The sequence below is a fragment of the Netta rufina genome (assembly GCF_964035555.1).
Source record: "Netta rufina genome assembly, chromosome: 7".
Lineage (NCBI taxonomy): Eukaryota > Metazoa > Chordata > Aves > Anseriformes > Anatidae > Netta > Netta rufina.
In genome coordinates this window covers 23427750-23445704 of record NC_140130.1, presented here as the reverse complement: position 1 = coordinate 23445704, position 17955 = coordinate 23427750, and the positions used below count along the sequence as shown (strand labels likewise).

Sequence of the window (17955 nt, the reverse complement as noted above, 5' to 3'; positions counted from 1 at the left end):
TTTGCTCACCCTTCCGGTGTTATTCCTGTGGTTTTAGAGAAAAGCAAGTTTGTTACGTTTGCTTACAGGCTTTTCAAGGGAATTTGAGCTTCATTGAGTGCTATTGATTATTTAAATCTTACAAAATCTGCTGAAGCTCAACGTGTTCCAGAAGTCTGATTTTTCCTTGAGCATGGGGATATTTCTGGTATCAAAGAATGCTTTAAAAAAATGTCAGCTCTATCCGAAATAACCTTTGGAGGATGGAAGGCATAAGACTGACAGCAGTGGAGAGTAAGCTGCTTACATGAAATCGTTATTCAGGTTTCTTGCACGTTGGCCATTTGTTCACTCCTAGTGCTGTACTTTGTGTGTTACGTGTGTGTGATGCTCCTCCCTTTAACAAAACTCGTGTATGAAGAACTCTGGATGAAGGAAGGACCCAAAGGGAAGGTAGCTGCAAAGTGTCAGCCTGCTTTGTAGCTCTGAGCATCTGGTGGTGCTGCTCCAGGCTCAGCCCTTTAGAACCAGATGATTTGCATGTAACCCGCAGAAGCACAGTTTGTTTCAAATTCCTTCGCTGTTTATACAGTTGTACTGCTGGCAATTCCTAGCCATGGATTAGGAAATCCATTTATGAGATTCTTTTCTGAAAGGACTGTTGAGAAGTTACAAAAAGAGCTGCTTTGGATATAATACAAGTGGACGGTGACCCTGATCTTAAAAGCTGAAGCTTTTCTAGCAAAGCAGCACTCAAACCTGTGAAGTGCTTCTGTTGTTTCTTCATATAGAAGTTGTTAGTGGTGTTTCTGTCTCCATTGAATTCAGCAATACAACGTGGTGTGGAATGCCAGGCTGGAGAAGCTTTGTGTGTAGATTACCTGGAAAATTGAATTCAGGTTTTGAACAAAGGATCTGTGGTAAGCAGTTTCTTAGAAGGCTGAGTGTTTTCTCTGTCTTCTTTCTTGCCACCAAAGAATCAGTTTTAGATCTGCTGAACATCCTGAACAGGGACCTTATTTTTGAACAGACCTGAGGCAGTGACTGGTCTGCAAAGACCTCTTTATTGACATACCGACTGTAAAACTGGAACAAAGCTCTGTTTGAGATGGCTGACCTGCAGATGTTTGTCTCTGTAACAGTTTGTTGTTCTTGAACAGAAACCCGTGATTTTATTAAACATATTCAGAGGTTCTGCTGTAATTCGGTGACACTAAGAAAGTTAGTGCACGGAAAGTGCAGGACTGCTGCCTTCTCTCAGTTCAGATCACACACGTTGCTTTCAAGCAACCAACTTCAAGTAGAAGAAAAAGTAAATTTGTGAGGGGGACAGTATTATGGCTTCAAGCCAAACGCAGTGGATGATGTTTGACTTCCTGAATTAGACTGATAATGTATTGGAGTAAAGGAGAAGGTGAAGACTCAGCAGTGTCAAAAAACTGCACAGAACTGCTTGGTTTGGGCAGGACTTAAAGATGATAGGAGGAGCTGAAATTACTGTGTATATATAATTTGGTTAAGAGCAATTTAAGCTGTTAAAAAGTCTGTAGACGCTAAATTCACTGTAGTTACCAGGAAAGATGTTTAGACCTAATAGTGATACCCTGCGTTGCTGTCATAGATGATGTTGTCTGTCCTATTTTGCATCAACTCTAATCCCAAGACTTTTGGTTTTGAATATGTCTTTCAGAGCAGATCTTATGATCAGAATGCCTTCTGAGTTCTGATCCAGTACCAACTTCAGATGCCTGCCTCCAATCTCAATAAGGGAAAGACACGCTGAGAGTAAAGTCAGATAGAGGTCTTGATTTCAGCAACGTTGGTGTCTGTGCTGTCCTTAGTCCTGCCACTTGTTCCTGTTGGTATAACTGAACTATGCAGGGAGACTCTTCCTGCACAGAATAATGCACTTGTAAGGTTGTTTGTATTGCCAGTGAAAAGAGAAGAGTGTGGATAGAAATGCCTGATGTTAAGCAACGTTGCTTCTGTCTGATGTTGCTGTGCAGGAAGTAGAAAAGCTCACCATAACCCCAGTTATATAGTTGTACACAAAGTACTGTAAAGAAACGGGGTCCCTCTCCTGTGAAGCACATCTATAGGCACAGCTTATGGAATTGATGATGTGTAGCTGGAGCTCAAAGGTTAGTAAGATCCAAAGAATTGCTATATGAAATGATGGCAAACATTACGTGGCGTTAGAAGTAAGAGATTTATCAGTCACTTTCTCCTTGAGGAGAATTTCCCCCAAACACCAAAGGTCAGACCGTTTCACAGCTCTTTACTGCAAGTTCCTTGCATCTGTGTGTAGTTATTCTTTTTTTTAAAAGAAAGTTCACTGCTCCTAGTCTACACTGAGTAATGCTCCATCACATCTGGCAATTTCAGTTCCCACAATTTATTTCAGCACCAAATTGTTTTGCTGCTATAATCTTGTGTTATAAAGTTGTCAGCAGCTGTGCTTACGCTTCTCTGCATCCAGAGGAAAATCGGGGCCTGCAGTTTCTTTATTACTGTGGCGTAACCTGAGGTGTGAATGAAGGAGAAGAGCGGGTATTTCTGCTAGCATTTAATTTTTCTGGCATAAAAGTAACAATACAGCTGTGTCTTCAGTGCTGTATGCAAGAGTTATTGTGGACTCCCTTTGGACCGTTGTGCTTTTGCTATTATTGACGTGTAAAGCTGGAGTGGGCTGTTAGGCTTAGCAGTGCTCGCCGTATGTTTGCACCTTGTGCTGGGGATGCACGAGTGCATCACTTCAGGTATATTTTCAAATGTAACCTCTGCAGTGACAATTAGTTGTTGTGCTCTGCTCTGCAGCCAGTAGGAATTCTATGCTCATGTCTTTCAGAGTTAAGATACTTCCCTATGTGTACAGATCTGTGTTTTTTTTGGTTTTTTTTTTTGTTTGTTTGTTTTTTTTGGGGGGGGGAATTATTATAATTATTATTTATTATTTAATTTAAGGGGCATAACTTCCATCCTGCCCCCTGTTCTAATTATTCTTCCACGTTGGTGCTAGCTGCCTGGGACACCCACTGACTTCACCTAGATCATCACTTCTGCCTTTCAGTTGAGACAAAACTGAGCAGTCCATCTGAAAAGGCTACAGATAATTTTCCAGAATTTCTGGGAAGCCTTCTTAAAATGCCAGGTATACTTCATATTCACCGTAGTCAGGATTCAGCTTTGTTTCTGTGACTGAGATCCTTCTCTTCTACTGTTAGCTTCTCAACTGGAATCTAGATGTACTTGCTAGTGTAGTGAAACTTAATAAAAAAAAAAATCACTTAATAAAGTGGTGATACTCTTGTGATGCACAAGGATTTTGAGGATGTTGTTGGAGTCAGAAGGCGTGCTTTTCGTTTGGACTATTATGTAATGGCTTATGCCAGAGGTTTCTCTAACATCAGGTAGGCTCTTACAGGCAGAAGTAAGAACAAAAAGGCCCTTGGCAGTTCTTACCGTACAGGTCAGCCAAGTATGTGCATGTCTCAGCTCAGAAGCATTCAGGCAACTTTCACAGGTCTGTTGTTTCCTGGACAGCATCAGATTTTTAAATGATGGAAGTGATGCAACTAGATTTAGTTTCCTAAAGAGAATCACACTTCCATTGCACTTTGCAGACCCTGTATGCATTTGAATATCTCTGCCTTTGTCGTAGAGGTAGAGATGGCAAGGGACTGGATATAATTAGCAGAGAACCAAAAAGAAAGAGTAGTGCATCGAGCTAAGGCAGTAATGAATGCTGATATACAACCGACCTCCTGTGAAAAAGGAGGTGAAACTGAGCCATGCTCCAAGAATTCACCAGATCGTATCTGTGGCTTAGTAGACGCCTCTTCTGCTGGTGTCCTGTGTTTAAGTGGATTCAGCAGCTCGTGCCTCCCCTTTCTGGGCTGTTTTAGCTGAATTGTTTCAGCTGGTCTGGTTTCACCTGGTGGTTGCACTGGAGATGGAATGATGTGGGGCAGGACCAAGTTGCTGGGAGAAGGGAACCTGCTTAAATAGGGCTGGGGTGGGACGTGAAATAAAACAAATATCTCAGCCATTCTAACCCACACCTCTAGCACGCTTTGGCACCACACTAATTCATATCTCTTGAGGCTGGGGTGGAAATCACCCATATCTTGTGCTTCCACATACCCAGCTCTTTGGGGACAAAGGGGGATTCTGCACGGTCCAAATGGACTTGGGCCTCTGCTGTCCCTCCTCGTGGCAGCCTGTGCCTGCCTGCACACCTGACTCTGGCTGATCGGTGCCCATGGAGTGAAGTGGGGCAGCAAAGTGACCCTGCTGGAAATGCAGTCTCCATCATGGAAGGTATTTTTTGGACAGATCAATTCCATCTACTGCAAGGCTGTTCTTAGGCATGGGCTGGGGTAGCGTGGTGTATGGGATAAATGCTGGTAGTTAACGTCACCTTAACTTCACCTGGCAGTGAAGCATTAACAGGTTGTCTCCAGCAGGAAGAAAGTTTGAAGTCTTTTTTTCCTGCAGTAAGTAATTGAGCACTGTTGGGTATGAAAAAACTGCCTCGAGTTGGAGAAATATTTGGGTTTCTATACAAACTTCTGTGGTGGCTTTGTGCTATTGAGTGTGCTCATTCTTGGGCTGTTCAGCTCTTTTAATCTGTTGATAAACTTTCTGTCTGGTTGGTAGTTTCTGCTCAGTGAAAGTTAGTCATGTAAAAAACCTCCTGATCTTGAGTTGAATCGTACAACACAAGCCCACCACCCCTGGCCTGATCGGCTAGCCAGATTAGGGATGTGCTATCTGTAGCTGGGAGGCTCTTCCCACCCCTGCAAATCCCCGTGAAGATTACAGCTCAGCCTGCCAGGGCGACTGCTCTGTCTCGAGGTGGTGTTGAGGCAGCCACTGGGAAGTCCTCAGCTTTTGGTGAGCTCTGCTGCAGAGATGTTTGATTGGAGATAAGGTTACACGCCTTAATGAGATTCCCATCTTGATATCAAATCACCAAAACAAAAACAACCCTTGGCAAGAGTCAGGAGATGGTCCATGCTGTGCTGTTTGCCTTGCTATGTGCTGTGCTCTGGAAACAAGCTTTATAAGCTATCACTTCTGCTTTGGGGGATTTATTTTTTTTGAGGGATGGTTCTTTTCTTTTGTTGTAAACAGTGAGATGTAGCAATACTAACAGAGAATGAAGAGATCTGTTCCCATTTCTTGTGCTGAGGAACAGCCTGATAAGTTGCTTGCTTTGCCTCCCAGTTCTCCATGGAGAAGAGAGATTTACCCTCTTTTAGGGGATTCAGTGGGGCTCTTTTCTGTTCTGAAGGCAGGCACATTGCAGCACTGTTTGGAGGTGTAGCGGTGTCTCTGCCACACTTAGCTCATTCACTTTTAAATGCCTTGCTGTGAGTTTGATATTCCATCAGAGAAAATGTGCTTGGGCTCGGTTCTCCGAGGAAGATTCTCCCTCGCTCTGTGAGGGTTCCTCTTCTCCTGAGCTCCCAGGGCTTGCTGAGGGACCTCCGCAGGTGATACCACGTTAGGTCTTGTGTTCTGGTGGAAAAACGCTGTGGAAGAGCTAAGTATTACCATATAGGACTTGGTTACGCCTGTTCTGCCTTTAAACAGTTCCTATCTCAATGTCCTTCAGTAGGTAGCTGTTCTCCACGTGCTTGTCTGTATCCTACAGCACCAGGTTATTGCTATTTAAGGTCCCTGGACAGCCACTGTGTTTCCTAAAGCTGCTGCTGTCTGTGGAGCAACAATGCCTACAATAAGCCCCTGAGCAGTGGAGCTCCGTTCACAAGAGCATGAGCTTTGGAAAAAGGATGGGCATTTTCAGCATTTGTTCGCCAGGAAGCTGAGATGAAGTTGTTCTCACCTGTAGTCATCTAACTTGGCACCATTCAAAGATTTCTCATCGTAGGTAGATAAGCTCTTTTGTTTTGCTGCTTGAATAAAAGAATGTTCACAACTTGTATAATTGCATGGATGTCCTGAGACTTGGTTTATATTAATAACTGTCCTGTGACTTTTTTTTTTCCTCCCTTGTTGCTTGGTCTTGCCTTTCTATTAAGATGCCTGTGACTGAAACGTTCAAGTTTAATAGATTTTTGTCCTAAAAGAGACAGAATTCCCGTGTTACACAGAGGCTGCAGGATTTTTCTGAATTAATTCCTGCTTCAAATCCCATAGCTGTGGATAAATATATCCAATCTTGACCAGAAAATCTAGGCATGAGAAATCCAATAAAAACCTGATGGGACGGCGGTGGCTGCCTCCTGCTCTGTAAGGAGGCTCCTGATTTTGTGGGTGTAAGAGCTGGGGAGAGGATGAGGAGAATGTGCTGGTGGCCAGCCCGAGTTCCCCTAATAAAACTTCTTGAGGATCAGAGCCCAGCCTGGTCTGGTGGTGTGCTTCTGCTGTTTGCAGTTGTGCCCGTGTCAAACTATCTTACATCTGGCTGAGTCTGACCAGCTTCCAGTTTTAGCCACTGGCTCAAGAGATGCCTTTGAGAAACTCTTTTTCCTGTTCCTAGATGTGTTTTCTTTTGTGGCTTTCTCTAGCCTCCCCTGCCAGCCTCCCGAAGCAGTGTTTGGCTGCATTTTCTGTGCTAAGCACCCCAAGCGACCCGGCCCCTCTGCTCTTTGCTGCCCTTCCTGCCTTCGTATCTCCTGCAGCCTTACCCACTGCTTTCCTCCAAGTCTGAAACCTTCAATGGCCTGGGGCCAGGAGCCAGTACCCACTGGCAGTGGTTTCCCCATTGATGCTAACGTTTCAGGAACTGTCACTTAATCAATTCTAATCTGTTTGGTGCGTATTGGGCTGAATTTTTATTCCTGTTCTTATTTTTTTTGGCTGGTTCTAGTCAAAATACGTGGCACCGGGCCAGAAGTGGTATGCTTATCTGAAAATATTGTATTAAACCTGTTATTGCTAATCAAACTTTTCAGTTTCATAACAGTCAAATTAAATATTTTTCTTAAGTCCGTGTTGATTGACACTCTTTCTGCTGTTAATTCCACAGTAGGCAAGTTCTCTGAGCTGTTCCATTGTTTTCAGAAGCCTTTATTGAGTTGAGTACTCATCTGTTCAATGTTTTGATATTTCAGAGGGATAGCTTTTTTCCAGTCCCCCGGGACTTTTGAATATTCCACGACTTTATGGAATTCAACACAACTGAAAATACTTATTTGAGTAAAAAATAAGAGTTAAAATAATCTCCATAATATTTTAAGACTATTAATTTAGGAACATTAAACAACTGTCATAGATTTTTTTTGTTAAATAGCGTAGTATGCCATTCAATTGAAACTTAGTTAACATACTGCCATATTCTTATAGACTTGTAAAGTTAATATGCATATTGTGTGCCTTCTTTTTGGCTTCATCTTTGCTTACCTTAAAACCACGTGCATCGCTTTGCCCAGGCCTTTGGAACGCTTCTGGGTTTTGACTTGGTCTCTGCTCTGAATCCAGTGGCTGCTCCAGGGGATTGTTATCTCTTCTTTGTGCTTTCACTGCCACATCATTATTTTTTATTAACAGATCAGGTTTTTCATGATGCATTGGGGTATCTAGTAAAAAGTTGGTAATAGTTAAGGAATTTGTACAGAAGATATGAGGCTGGTGTCTTAACGATTTGACTCAACTTTCAGCTTTTTGTAGTTGCCCTTTTGAAGACCAAGCTGCTGTATGTTGGCCTGCTTCTTGTAAATAAATGCTGAGGAATTGGTTTCCTTATTTTCCAGTAGGAAGGGGACTGTAAGACCTACTACACTTGAATACTAGCCAGGGCAGTGGTTACGTAGACTGAGATCTAGCTTACAAATCGCTAGTCACAAGTTAAAAATGATAATAGCCGGCCTGAAGAGTTGATACAGGTATGTTTTCATTTCCCCCTTCAGGTCCCCAGCTGTATGTATTCAACTTTTTCTTTGACTTCTTTAACAATCTATGTAATATCAAATAGTAAAGGCAGATGATAGCCCTTCTTTTCCTTACTACCCTCAGTGATTTGACTTCCAGTAAGTGCTACGTGCCTTACTGCTTTGACTGGCCGTGCATTTAGGGCTGAATTATGTAGGAAGTGTTAAAGAACATGTTTGAGCTGTGCTGTTGCAGGGGGAAAAAACACATTTATCACGAGTCTTGCGTTTCAAACAGCATCAATGGCAGTCCAGAAAGGCATCCCCATCTGAAGATCTTGCATTCCTGCTTTTAAAAGTGGGAAATTGTAAAGCTTGAAGTTAAACCATCTTTAGGTGAAGTTTGTTGGTTAACAGGTTAAGCTTATATTTATGGATTTATTTGGCTTCAGAAGGGAGGGTGAAAATGCCAGAAAAGGTGAAAATAAAACAGTTTTGACGCAGGGATAAAAGTAGTGAAATTTGGCCATGCAGAAAGCTGAATGGTCAACTCTTCTTTTTGTTTGAATTTCCGTACTTGTTACTTTTAGTGTAAAAATGGCACATCCATATTCTGATTGTCAAAGCATGTTTTAGAGAATGTTTCTTAAATGCTGCTTTACTTCTGCAGCTAATAATTGTGGAATAGTAAATAACATGTAACAAGCTGTGAATTTAAGAATGTACTCCACCCTTGTTTCAGTACGAAGGATTTTCTTTGTTCTTTCTGTTTTTTTTTTTTTTTTTTTTTTTGCTTATTCCTCCCTTACTGGAGAGCCTTCTGAGATGAGATTTCTTTAAGCTATTTGCAGATGTTTTGTTTTAGAAAAATTATTTTTCTTATAAATTTTTTACACTAATGTAAAACAAAAGATGTTTTTCCCTTTTATAGGTCACCAGTAACATTGTAAGTGTTCAGTGTGGCTACTTTAATCGTGAGGAACATATCTAAAAGAGAAGCCTCTAAAATATTGGCATCTCCCTCCCTTTTCCTCTTCCAATTCTGTTGTTCCTGCAACTTTTCCACTAGCCCTGCTCTTCAGCTGCTGCGAACTGTCAGACACTGAGATACAGAAGAAGAAATACAGAAACAGGAATTTAGCAGAGGCAGCCATGTTAATTTCTGTTCCATTTGAAATGCAGGAAAATATCATCTGCCAAATGGAAAAGGACAATCGGTGGGAAAAGAAATGTTCTTTTCAAGCTTCTAAGAGCAGTGACAATGGAGAGAAAAAATACTATAAAAAGTAGGCAGCTCCTTTTTCAAGATTTTGTTTTCAATGTATTATGCATGATTAAATGTACACAGTACACAGTTGCTCTTTTGGAGTCCTAAATGACTGAATATTACATTGCAGGGCTCATATTGTCTTTACTGCATTGCATTTTGCATTTAGGGGGAGTAGGGCTTGGTTTCATGGCAGTTCTTACCAGTCTTTAGTATAATTTTTGAATACATTCATACTTCCCTTATTTGCCTTTTTTAATGTCAAGCATTGCACATAAGATGTTCTGCTGTTGCTATGCAACTGCTAAATCCAATATTTAATATTAATAAAAACCGAGTGGCATTAGCATCCCTGAGAACAGTGGGCTAGCAAACTATGATTGTACAATATCCAAGCTGTAAAACTTGGCAGGGACTTCAGTGTGCAATTGCATGCATGGCAAACCGTGGGGCATGAGTCACTGGCAGTTACTATTTTAAGACTGGTGAGTTTGAGTAAAATTTCTGAGCTCTTTCAATTTTTATTTATTTATATATATGCGCTGTTTTTTTTTGACAAAGAGAGGAAGGATGAGGTTGGTTAGCTGTTTGTTTTACTGGAGAGCTGAATTTCAGGTACAAAATCTGAGGGGTGGCTACCCGTAAAAAGGTCAGCGTTATAAACCTATGGGTCAATACCCTGATTCTCCCCATTTTTCTTCTAGGTCAGGTTGATCGGCCCTTTCCCACTGTTCCTGCCACTTCCTGAAGCCTGAATTGGCTTTTTTTTGGAGGCAGTGCTTCTTCCCTGCCTGACAAGGTGCTGTGTAATGGGATGTTTTTCCGCTTTCTCCTTTTCCACCTTGTTTACTGATATTCTCCCTGTTTCTATTTACTCCTGGCTGCTGTTTCACCGTCGGCCTTTCACACTTTTTTTGTTCTCCATTCAGTGCTTCCTGAGATTAGATTTTTAGTGTCAGCCTCAGATAGGCATTAGTTCAAGGATGATGTTATTTCTCTGGCAGTGCTTTGGCTGCTGCGGTGATATTGCAGGCTACGAATTCTACAGGGTCCTGCATCTCGTATGCAGTGATGTTAGTGCACCGAAACTCTTGCTGACACCCAGAGGGGTATATTGCTGCTTGTCTTTCACTTTGAAGACAAGACTGCTGTCTAAAAAAGCAATAACAGTGGTATTAGATCTGTATATTGGCTGAGTTATTTTACAATTATTGCATGTTTGCAGTGCAATAATTGATTTCCTTCAGAGTATGCAATCACTTAGCTTAAGAAACCCCTGTAAAACCACCTGAAACTGCCCTTTTATCTGTTTCTGATTCACCCGAGCATTTTTCTCTAAATTTAAAGCCGTATTTTCATTTGGTAAGAAAATCCCTTTTTCTTCTACCTCGCAAAGATCCAGGCAAGTAGGAGAAGCTGCCTTGAGCTACATGCAAACTGTTACTAAACCTACAAGGCGAAGGCGAGGGGGGGGAGGAGAAGGAAAAGCAGCGAGTGACAGTTGAGTTTTATCCCAATTGTAATGGGAATGCATTTTTATAAGCAGGTGGACTTTGTCTGTGCCCCTTAAAATAATCTTTGTACTTTCCATTTTCCCTCTTGTTAACCTGGCTTCTCACCGTATCGGGTAGTTAACAGCTCTGTAGGTTTTACTGCCAGCAGGAGTTTAGTGTAATATTGATTTAACGTTTCCAAATAATGGCAGTAATTTTGGTGAAGGTTTTTCCTCGTTTGGGATCAAATAAAATTGGTTAGATTTATTTTTTAAGTGCGGCATAAGTCGTGGCACTGGAGTAAATCAGAGTGTGTATTTTAGATGCAGATCTATGACATGAGCAGTGTAGTGATTAGAATTTGGTTCCTTAGGGGCACGGCATTGCTGAATCCCTTTCCTTTTAATTTTCTCTCTTCAAACCTGTAACTCTTCAGAAAATATTGATTCTAACGTTTGCTGAAATTCAGAACTGTAACTGAATGCCACTCAGAGATGGAAGAATGCATTATTATTATTACTTAGTATTTGTTTTTAATTGCAAAAGCGTACCTTATTTAAGTTTGGAGGCTTAAGCCAGAGATTTTTTTTTCATATAGCACTTCCCTGGTGTTGTGAAGCTCGTTGTAGGACTTAAAACTTGCTATTTTCTGTTCAAAATGGTTTATTTCAATGTCATGCTGTTCTTTGTTTTTAACCTAGCTAAGTGCAGGAGTCAGTGGACTCTAGGCTGTGCTATGGTTTGCCAGTAGTTCAGTCATCATAATTGACCCATGCATCTTGTAATACTAAGAGAAAACACGTTGAGCTCTCTTCTTGGAACAGATAAATATAGAACTGCTATTGTGAATATTCTTGGAGTGACGTACATAATCTAGAAAGCTAACAATTCTTTTATTTGCTTTTAGGGTTTGAAAGTATTCTAGAAGGCCTGTTTGGACCTGGATTATTAAAAGATCTCAGTTTGTTTAAAGGTATTCAATCTCTATGTTTGTATCTTGTTCTGCATTTCTAATGACAGAAGCAGCCCCAGCTCTGCCTCTAGAAAATGTGTGTTACCGTGGTGATTTGTGCTTTTTTCCCCCTCCCCCAGGCAGTGCTCACAGTTAGTTTCATATTGGCTAAAATTACTAATGAGTGTGCGTTCATCTTTATGTAGCTGGGAGTGTATTTGGCAGTGCTCGGGGAAAAAAAATATTTGTTGTGCGGAGATAAAATGTATACAGTTTGGTAATCTGGGGATTTGGAAATATGGCTGAAACGAAGCCTGCATCCTCAGAATGCAGGCAAGAATGTTGTGAAACAGGTATTTAATTCGGCATTTCTCTTTTGGCTCCAGTTGTGTCGCGGTTTATGAATATGAAGTAATCTGCTATTCCTCTGATTTACAGACTGTGAGCCTGAAGGTGTTTCTGATTGGTCTTTTGATGAAAATTGTCTTTTCTGCTGCCTGAGAAGAGAAAAAGTGAAGGTAACAATGCAGATGTGTGAAGCTAGTAGTTGTAGGGGAGGGACAAAGGGAGGGAGTTTGCTGCTCCTAGTTAACTGAACACAGAAAACCTGCAACCTCCTTCCCCTTTCCCCTCCCATGGAAAAAGGCTTTCTGAATTAAAATAATTCAAGTTAATGAAGAGACTTGCTTCTTGTCTGCAACTTTTCCTTTGTGGTATGTGATGGTGTGGTGGTTTGTTTTTTTTTTTGTGTATGTGTAGTAGCTCTTTCTGTATTTTTTTAATTTGTTTTGTGGATTGTTGAATTTTGAGTTCTTTGTAAGTGATCTTATTGTGATCATGCAACTCTTCCCAAGGGAGCCAAGCTGTGGCTTGTGTATGTTTACTACAGCCAGACCCTGGGCTTATCTTCAGTATGGAAATACGGTCCCTTCTAACAACCTCGAGTCTTGTTCTGTATCTTGGAATCTCTTTCCCTGTGGGCCATATCCTTTTATTAAAGCGCTCCTGTGTATGTCAGGTTTTCTATTGTGCTTGTTTATAACCACATCTCACCCTAAATGCGGACAAGTCAGCTTTGCCAACATTTTCACCTCTAGTTTGTTTTCTTAATCAGATTATGGCTGTATATAAAACAAAGGTTACCATGCTGTACATGATTGTTGCTCGGCCCATGTGTTGAAATAATGATTGCTCTATAGCACAAGCAGAAAGGGTCATCTGTCTTAACAGTGCCAGCAGAAGAAGTTTTCCCTACTACTACTTCCTGCACAGTGTAACAGGCTGTGCAGAGTGGTTCTCTGTAGGCTTACAAAAGAACCACAAGCACCCTTTCCTCTGCAGCAGCTACCATAGCTTTGTTCATGAAGGAAGTACCTCCTTGTTGACACCGGTACTTGCTGTGTTGCCAGTCTGAGCTTATTTTTGTGTCACACTGTTTGTTAAGGCACTGGGAGGAGAGGTAGGAATGCTTACGTTTAGAACAGGTGTAAGGCGTGATACCTCTTCATTGACACTGACAGCAGGTAAGCTTTATGTATACTCGTGACGTTAGGAGTCCTGTCTTGTTTAACTTGAATCATCTCATAAAAAGGTGAAATTCAGTGTTTAGCGCAGTTCTAGCTAACACGTTGAATTTATTAAGAAATAAATATTACGGGCTGGTCAGCCTTGTTGTGGGCTGGGAGAATCTAATGAAGTATGGGTGGATCTTTAAAAAGACTTCATCATCCTCATAGGCCCTATTTATATTTTCAGTGCAATGGGCTAGGCTTTCTGTCACTGAGCACTGGAAACATAACCTTCATGCTAAAGGTGGTTCCTCACCTGGTTGCAGACTGTGCTGTTTGGGATCTTTTAAATGGCCAAAAGAAAGATGCAGGTGTGGTCCCATCCAGCGTTGCTCCAAGGAGCAGTTTCTGGCATCAGGGTCTAAAGAGATTTTAGGGTTGTGTGCTCAGAACGACACAGAATGCAGCAGGGGTGTGCAGCATCGTTAGGCAAAAGCAAAAGGTGAAGGGATGGAGGCTGTGAATTTGGGGCTGGCCAGAGACAAACGTGAGTTAACAAAGGTAAATGTTAGTGTCAGTCACTACGGGCATGGTAGAATAGTTTTTATAAATAGAACCCAAGCCATTCCTGTTGTTTTACACTTCGGTAGCCAAAAATGCTTCTTTCAGCTATTTTTCTTACAGCTGATTGATAAACAGAGACAGCAAAGAGAGCTCTGTACACAGGCTTGCTTGCTGCACGGCCAGATAATGACTGGCTGTCTCGAGGATGAAGGAATGGGGGGAAAAAAGGGTGAGCCAGTCCATTCCCATCAGACTTGTGGCTTCTCTGTTAATCCTGGTGATTCTCCTCACGCTGGGCCCGGAGCTGTCAGAGCTGCTTTGGAGTACATGGGATTTTTCTTTCCTCTCTTCCTGCCCACCCCCAGCCTTTAGATCAGTTCCGTTGTGTTTTTTTTTTTTTTTTTTTTGGAGTGAGGGAGGGAGGAATATGGCTCCTTTGAGACCTAGTGAGTGCTTGATATGTTGGCTATGGGAGATGGCGTGGTGGGAGTGCTTCCTTTCCTGTGTGGGTCTGCTAAATGGCTTCATTGCTGGCCATCACAGATGTCATTAGATGCAATATGAAGTTAAATATGACTCTCTTATGGGGGTCTTCACATAGCGTGGGTTTAACATCATCATTTGAAATAAAACCTCCAAGACTTGATTGTTACAAAAAAGTTAGTAACTTGATTTACCCAAATGATGGACAGTCTTTAGCTGATGGACTGAAATAAATTAGGAATGGTACCAGTTTGGTTTGAAATATCTTCCATTCAACATCTGTAATGATACCTTTAAACCCTCTTTTTAGGGAGTTGCAGGTTGAAGCTTCTAAAACTGTTAAAACCCATCTGTTCCTGTATGTAACGTGGTTGCAGTTGTGCTTTCCATGCCTCAATCTCTATTCTGCATTTTTGTTATTGATGTGCATCCCTTCGCCTTTTTAGGAAGAGAACCAAGTAGGATGGGATGATTGGGTTTCTGCTTGTGTGGTGGTGAGTTACAGAGTTAAAAGGCACATCACTGATGTTGCAGCTGGGAGCAACGCAGACACTAAACTTGTAACACTACATAGCTGTGGCTGGCGTTTTCCAAGGAGCACACCTCTACCAGTACTCCCTCTTAAATTAGTGACATAATTAGCTTACTAGTGGTGTTAGTGTTAGGTCAGAGGTTGGACCAGGTGATCTTGGAGGTCTCTTCCAACCTAGGTGATTCTGTACCCAGTTCTCACCTTTGAGTGGTATGTAGGTACTCGGTCTAACAAATTCAAAAATAATCTGTGGTGTTTTATTGGGATTTCATTTGCTCAGAATGACCTGTAACTTAGGAGGCTGGTAGCTATGCTTAAAGGGAACTGAGTCCTGGACTCCAGGATGAGAGTTGGAGGCCCTGGCTGGTTTATTGGCAGAGCTGCTTAAGGAAGAAAACTGCCCTTACTCTCCCACCCCTTTCAGCAATGTTAATTCTTGCTTTTACAAGCAATCAGATTCAATTACATGTGTTCTTCAAAGGATGGGGAGCCATCTGCTGAAGTATTCTGAAGAGATTAATTTATTTGTAGCAGTAGATCTACTTGCAAATGCATGGATTTATTTTTTTTTGCCAGTCAAAATACAAGATGGCTTTTGATAGAGGAATGGACTTAAGTGTGTCCGTTTGAGAAAGACAGTAAAATACATGCCGAGTCAGGAGCTAAAATCTCCCAGGCACATTTTTGCCCATATCCAAAGGGTTGTATGCAGTTCTGTAAAGCTTTTAGAAACGGGATTTTTTTTCTTCCATCGTAGAAAACAAAATACAACAGCACGATAGCTTGAGTTGTGTGATCAGAGAGAGCAGCTAGTTAGCTCAGGAGCTGCCAGCAGGCCGTCAGCACGTGCCTGTGTGCAGGGGTGCGCATGGGCACTGAGCGACAAAGTACAAAGTTAGCAGCTCCAGCGGCGTGCTCGCAGTGAAAGGAAACAGATCGCGTTCGGTGGGGCCAAACCCGGTGAACTCTGTTGGCTAATCTGCAAATGTGGTAATTCCCAGCTCCCTCTGGGCTTCATCCTTCTCGGGGAAGATTTAAGACGTGTGGTTGGTTTTATTTGTCTTGTCCCTTTTCCTTCTAAAAGGCTGTGGTACAGATAAGATCTATCAATTCAGCTGGATTGAACTTTAACTATATTTGACTTCCTAATTATGGTTCTTAATTTTTCAGTGTGGCTTGTTAAGAAAACTGACAGAGCTGTGACTGCGGAAGAAATCTGTGGCTCCATCTAGAATGGTTGTGTCAAAGGCAGTAGCCTTGCCTGCCACGTGCTAGTATGCAAAGCTCAAGCCTACTTCCAGATATTTTTGTAAAAAGATGCAGATAGATAAGGTCAGAGAAAAGCAGCAGTAATAAGAGGAAATTGGGAAATGAATCTTTAAAGAAGGCTTAATTTGAGTATATTCCTTTGGAGAAAAAAATGCAGCTGTCTAAAGCTACATAAAGGAATTTGTACTTTTTGTTTAAATAAAAAAATAAAAGGGGAGGGGAACGACTCTAATCTCATTAGTTGGTGAGAGCAGAACAAGAAGGATAATACTCTAAGCACATTAACTATTTTATAGATATATTTAAGCTATAAAAATAGCAAGAGAGGAAATGACTTCTGGAACGTGTTCTGGAGCCTCCCGTTGCTGATGGCAGAAGGGTGAGCCTGGTGTTTGAAGTACCACAAAATACCCCAGCTCTGCTCTAAGGGCCTCAAACAGCTCTCCTGATTGTGAAGGTGTGTGGTGGTGTACAGCGTGTGAAGGAGTCGTATCAGAGGAACTCTGAATCCTCAAACAATTTGGATATTTTTGAAAGCTTGGAAGTAATTGCCTTAAACATCTAAAGCTAATATCATGCCATTATTTGATTATGATTAGTCATAATAACAGCCTCTGAATGCGGTGTCCTTTCGCTGTGGAGCAACATAGCCACTTTCCATGCAGTTCAGTTCTCATTGTCTGGGTAATCTGGAGAGAAGCTACCGCTGTCATTTAAAGCATTAACTCATAGAATAATTGATGACGGCAAAGGAATTGTCTGAAAATGAGTTGAAGTTGCAGACCTGTTAGGATTTCTGATTGCTTTAGAAGGTCGTAGACTGTGTATGGAAATCTTAGGTGTGCTGCAAGATGCTGTAAAACATTTTTAGTGGATTTCATCACTTTAAAGAAAAAAATCAAGCATTGATAGTGGCAATTTTTTATTGGATGACTTTAATTAGATATAGAGGCTAAAACCCAAAGAGGCTGTTGGTGATAATCTCTGGCTGGGTTAGCTTTGCTTGTGTGTAAATGTGAATGTAAGCATATTGTATTTCAGCTGAATGTGATTTTTCTTACTATAGATAATAAATGATATTCAATATCCATGGATCAGTTAAATTAAATTTGCTTGGAGTTTGATAAATCTGACAAATCAGTCATCTTGGTTAATGAGGAACTCAGTACTCAGTACTGGCTCTTACTATAAAAGCTCGCATCCTCAGTAAGTGAGGGTTGTCTTAAAAGTAATTAAACCATCTGAATTTTTAGGTGATGCCAAGCTGGGAACGGTTGCAGGTGCTTCAAATGGCGTGCACAAAATTGAAAATAATCTTGACAAATTTGAGAAATGGGATAGACCGAAACCTGTTTTGTCAAGTCACCAGTTACAGATGTCTGAAACGTGATAGCGCTGTAACAGCAGTCAACTGTTCGGGGGGATCTATCAAGAGAGGCATTTGTCTTAATACCTGGAGAGGAAATTCTTCTCTTGCATGAGTGCTGGTGAAGCCTCAGCTGGACATAGTGTTTTGAGAGAGGTGGAAAGGAAACGAGTAGTGTGGAAGCACAAGCAACCGGAATGACTGGGTTGTGTTTCTGTTGTTTAATTGGTGTGGGGTTTTTGCTTGTCTGTTTTTGTTTTAAGACAGGCTGAGGTTTATTCCTGAACGTAGAAGGAAGGCATTGTGTCCCAGGTGTACTTAAGACTCGTCTACAGAAAATAATATTCCACTTTGCACTGGCTAAGAGTTAAAAAGACTGTACAAGGAAGTGTTGGAGAAGGCAATCTAGGGATGCTGAAATGTTCCTGATCCTGCCTTGGGAGGGCTGGGAGCCCACGCTGTGTCCTCAGGACCCTGTGTTGGCCTGACAGCCCCAGGTGGTCTGTGGGAAGCCTCTTTGTGTTTTCTGCAGGAAGATAGGTAGGGATGATCTCGTATTCTGTCTTCACACCAGCAATTTAGAGTTTGGGTTTGCTGTATCAATGCTACCTGCAAGGAGGGTAGTGTGGATCCAACCCCAGTGCTGACAGGACTGGGATGTCCAGGATTAGGTGGTCTCTCAGCAATATTCATTGCTGCTAACT

The 17955-nt window shown here is 41.6% G+C and overlaps 1 protein-coding gene across 2 annotated transcripts in view; it reads left to right on the top strand.

Annotated features, from left to right (window-relative positions):
* LCOR (ligand dependent nuclear receptor corepressor) overlaps nucleotides 1-17955 on the top strand; it is a gene marked incomplete at both ends in the record, with an annotated part of 50000 nt that overhangs the window by 17462 nt on the left and 14583 nt on the right. For both annotated transcript variants that reach the window (XM_084290562.1, XM_084290561.1), the window contains 2 exons: nucleotides 11485-11550; nucleotides 11968-12047. In XM_084290562.1, the coding sequence (XP_084146688.1) occupies nucleotides 11485-11550; nucleotides 11968-12047 (146 nt within the window). The remainder of the gene's footprint in view (nucleotides 1-11484; nucleotides 11551-11967; nucleotides 12048-17955) is intronic.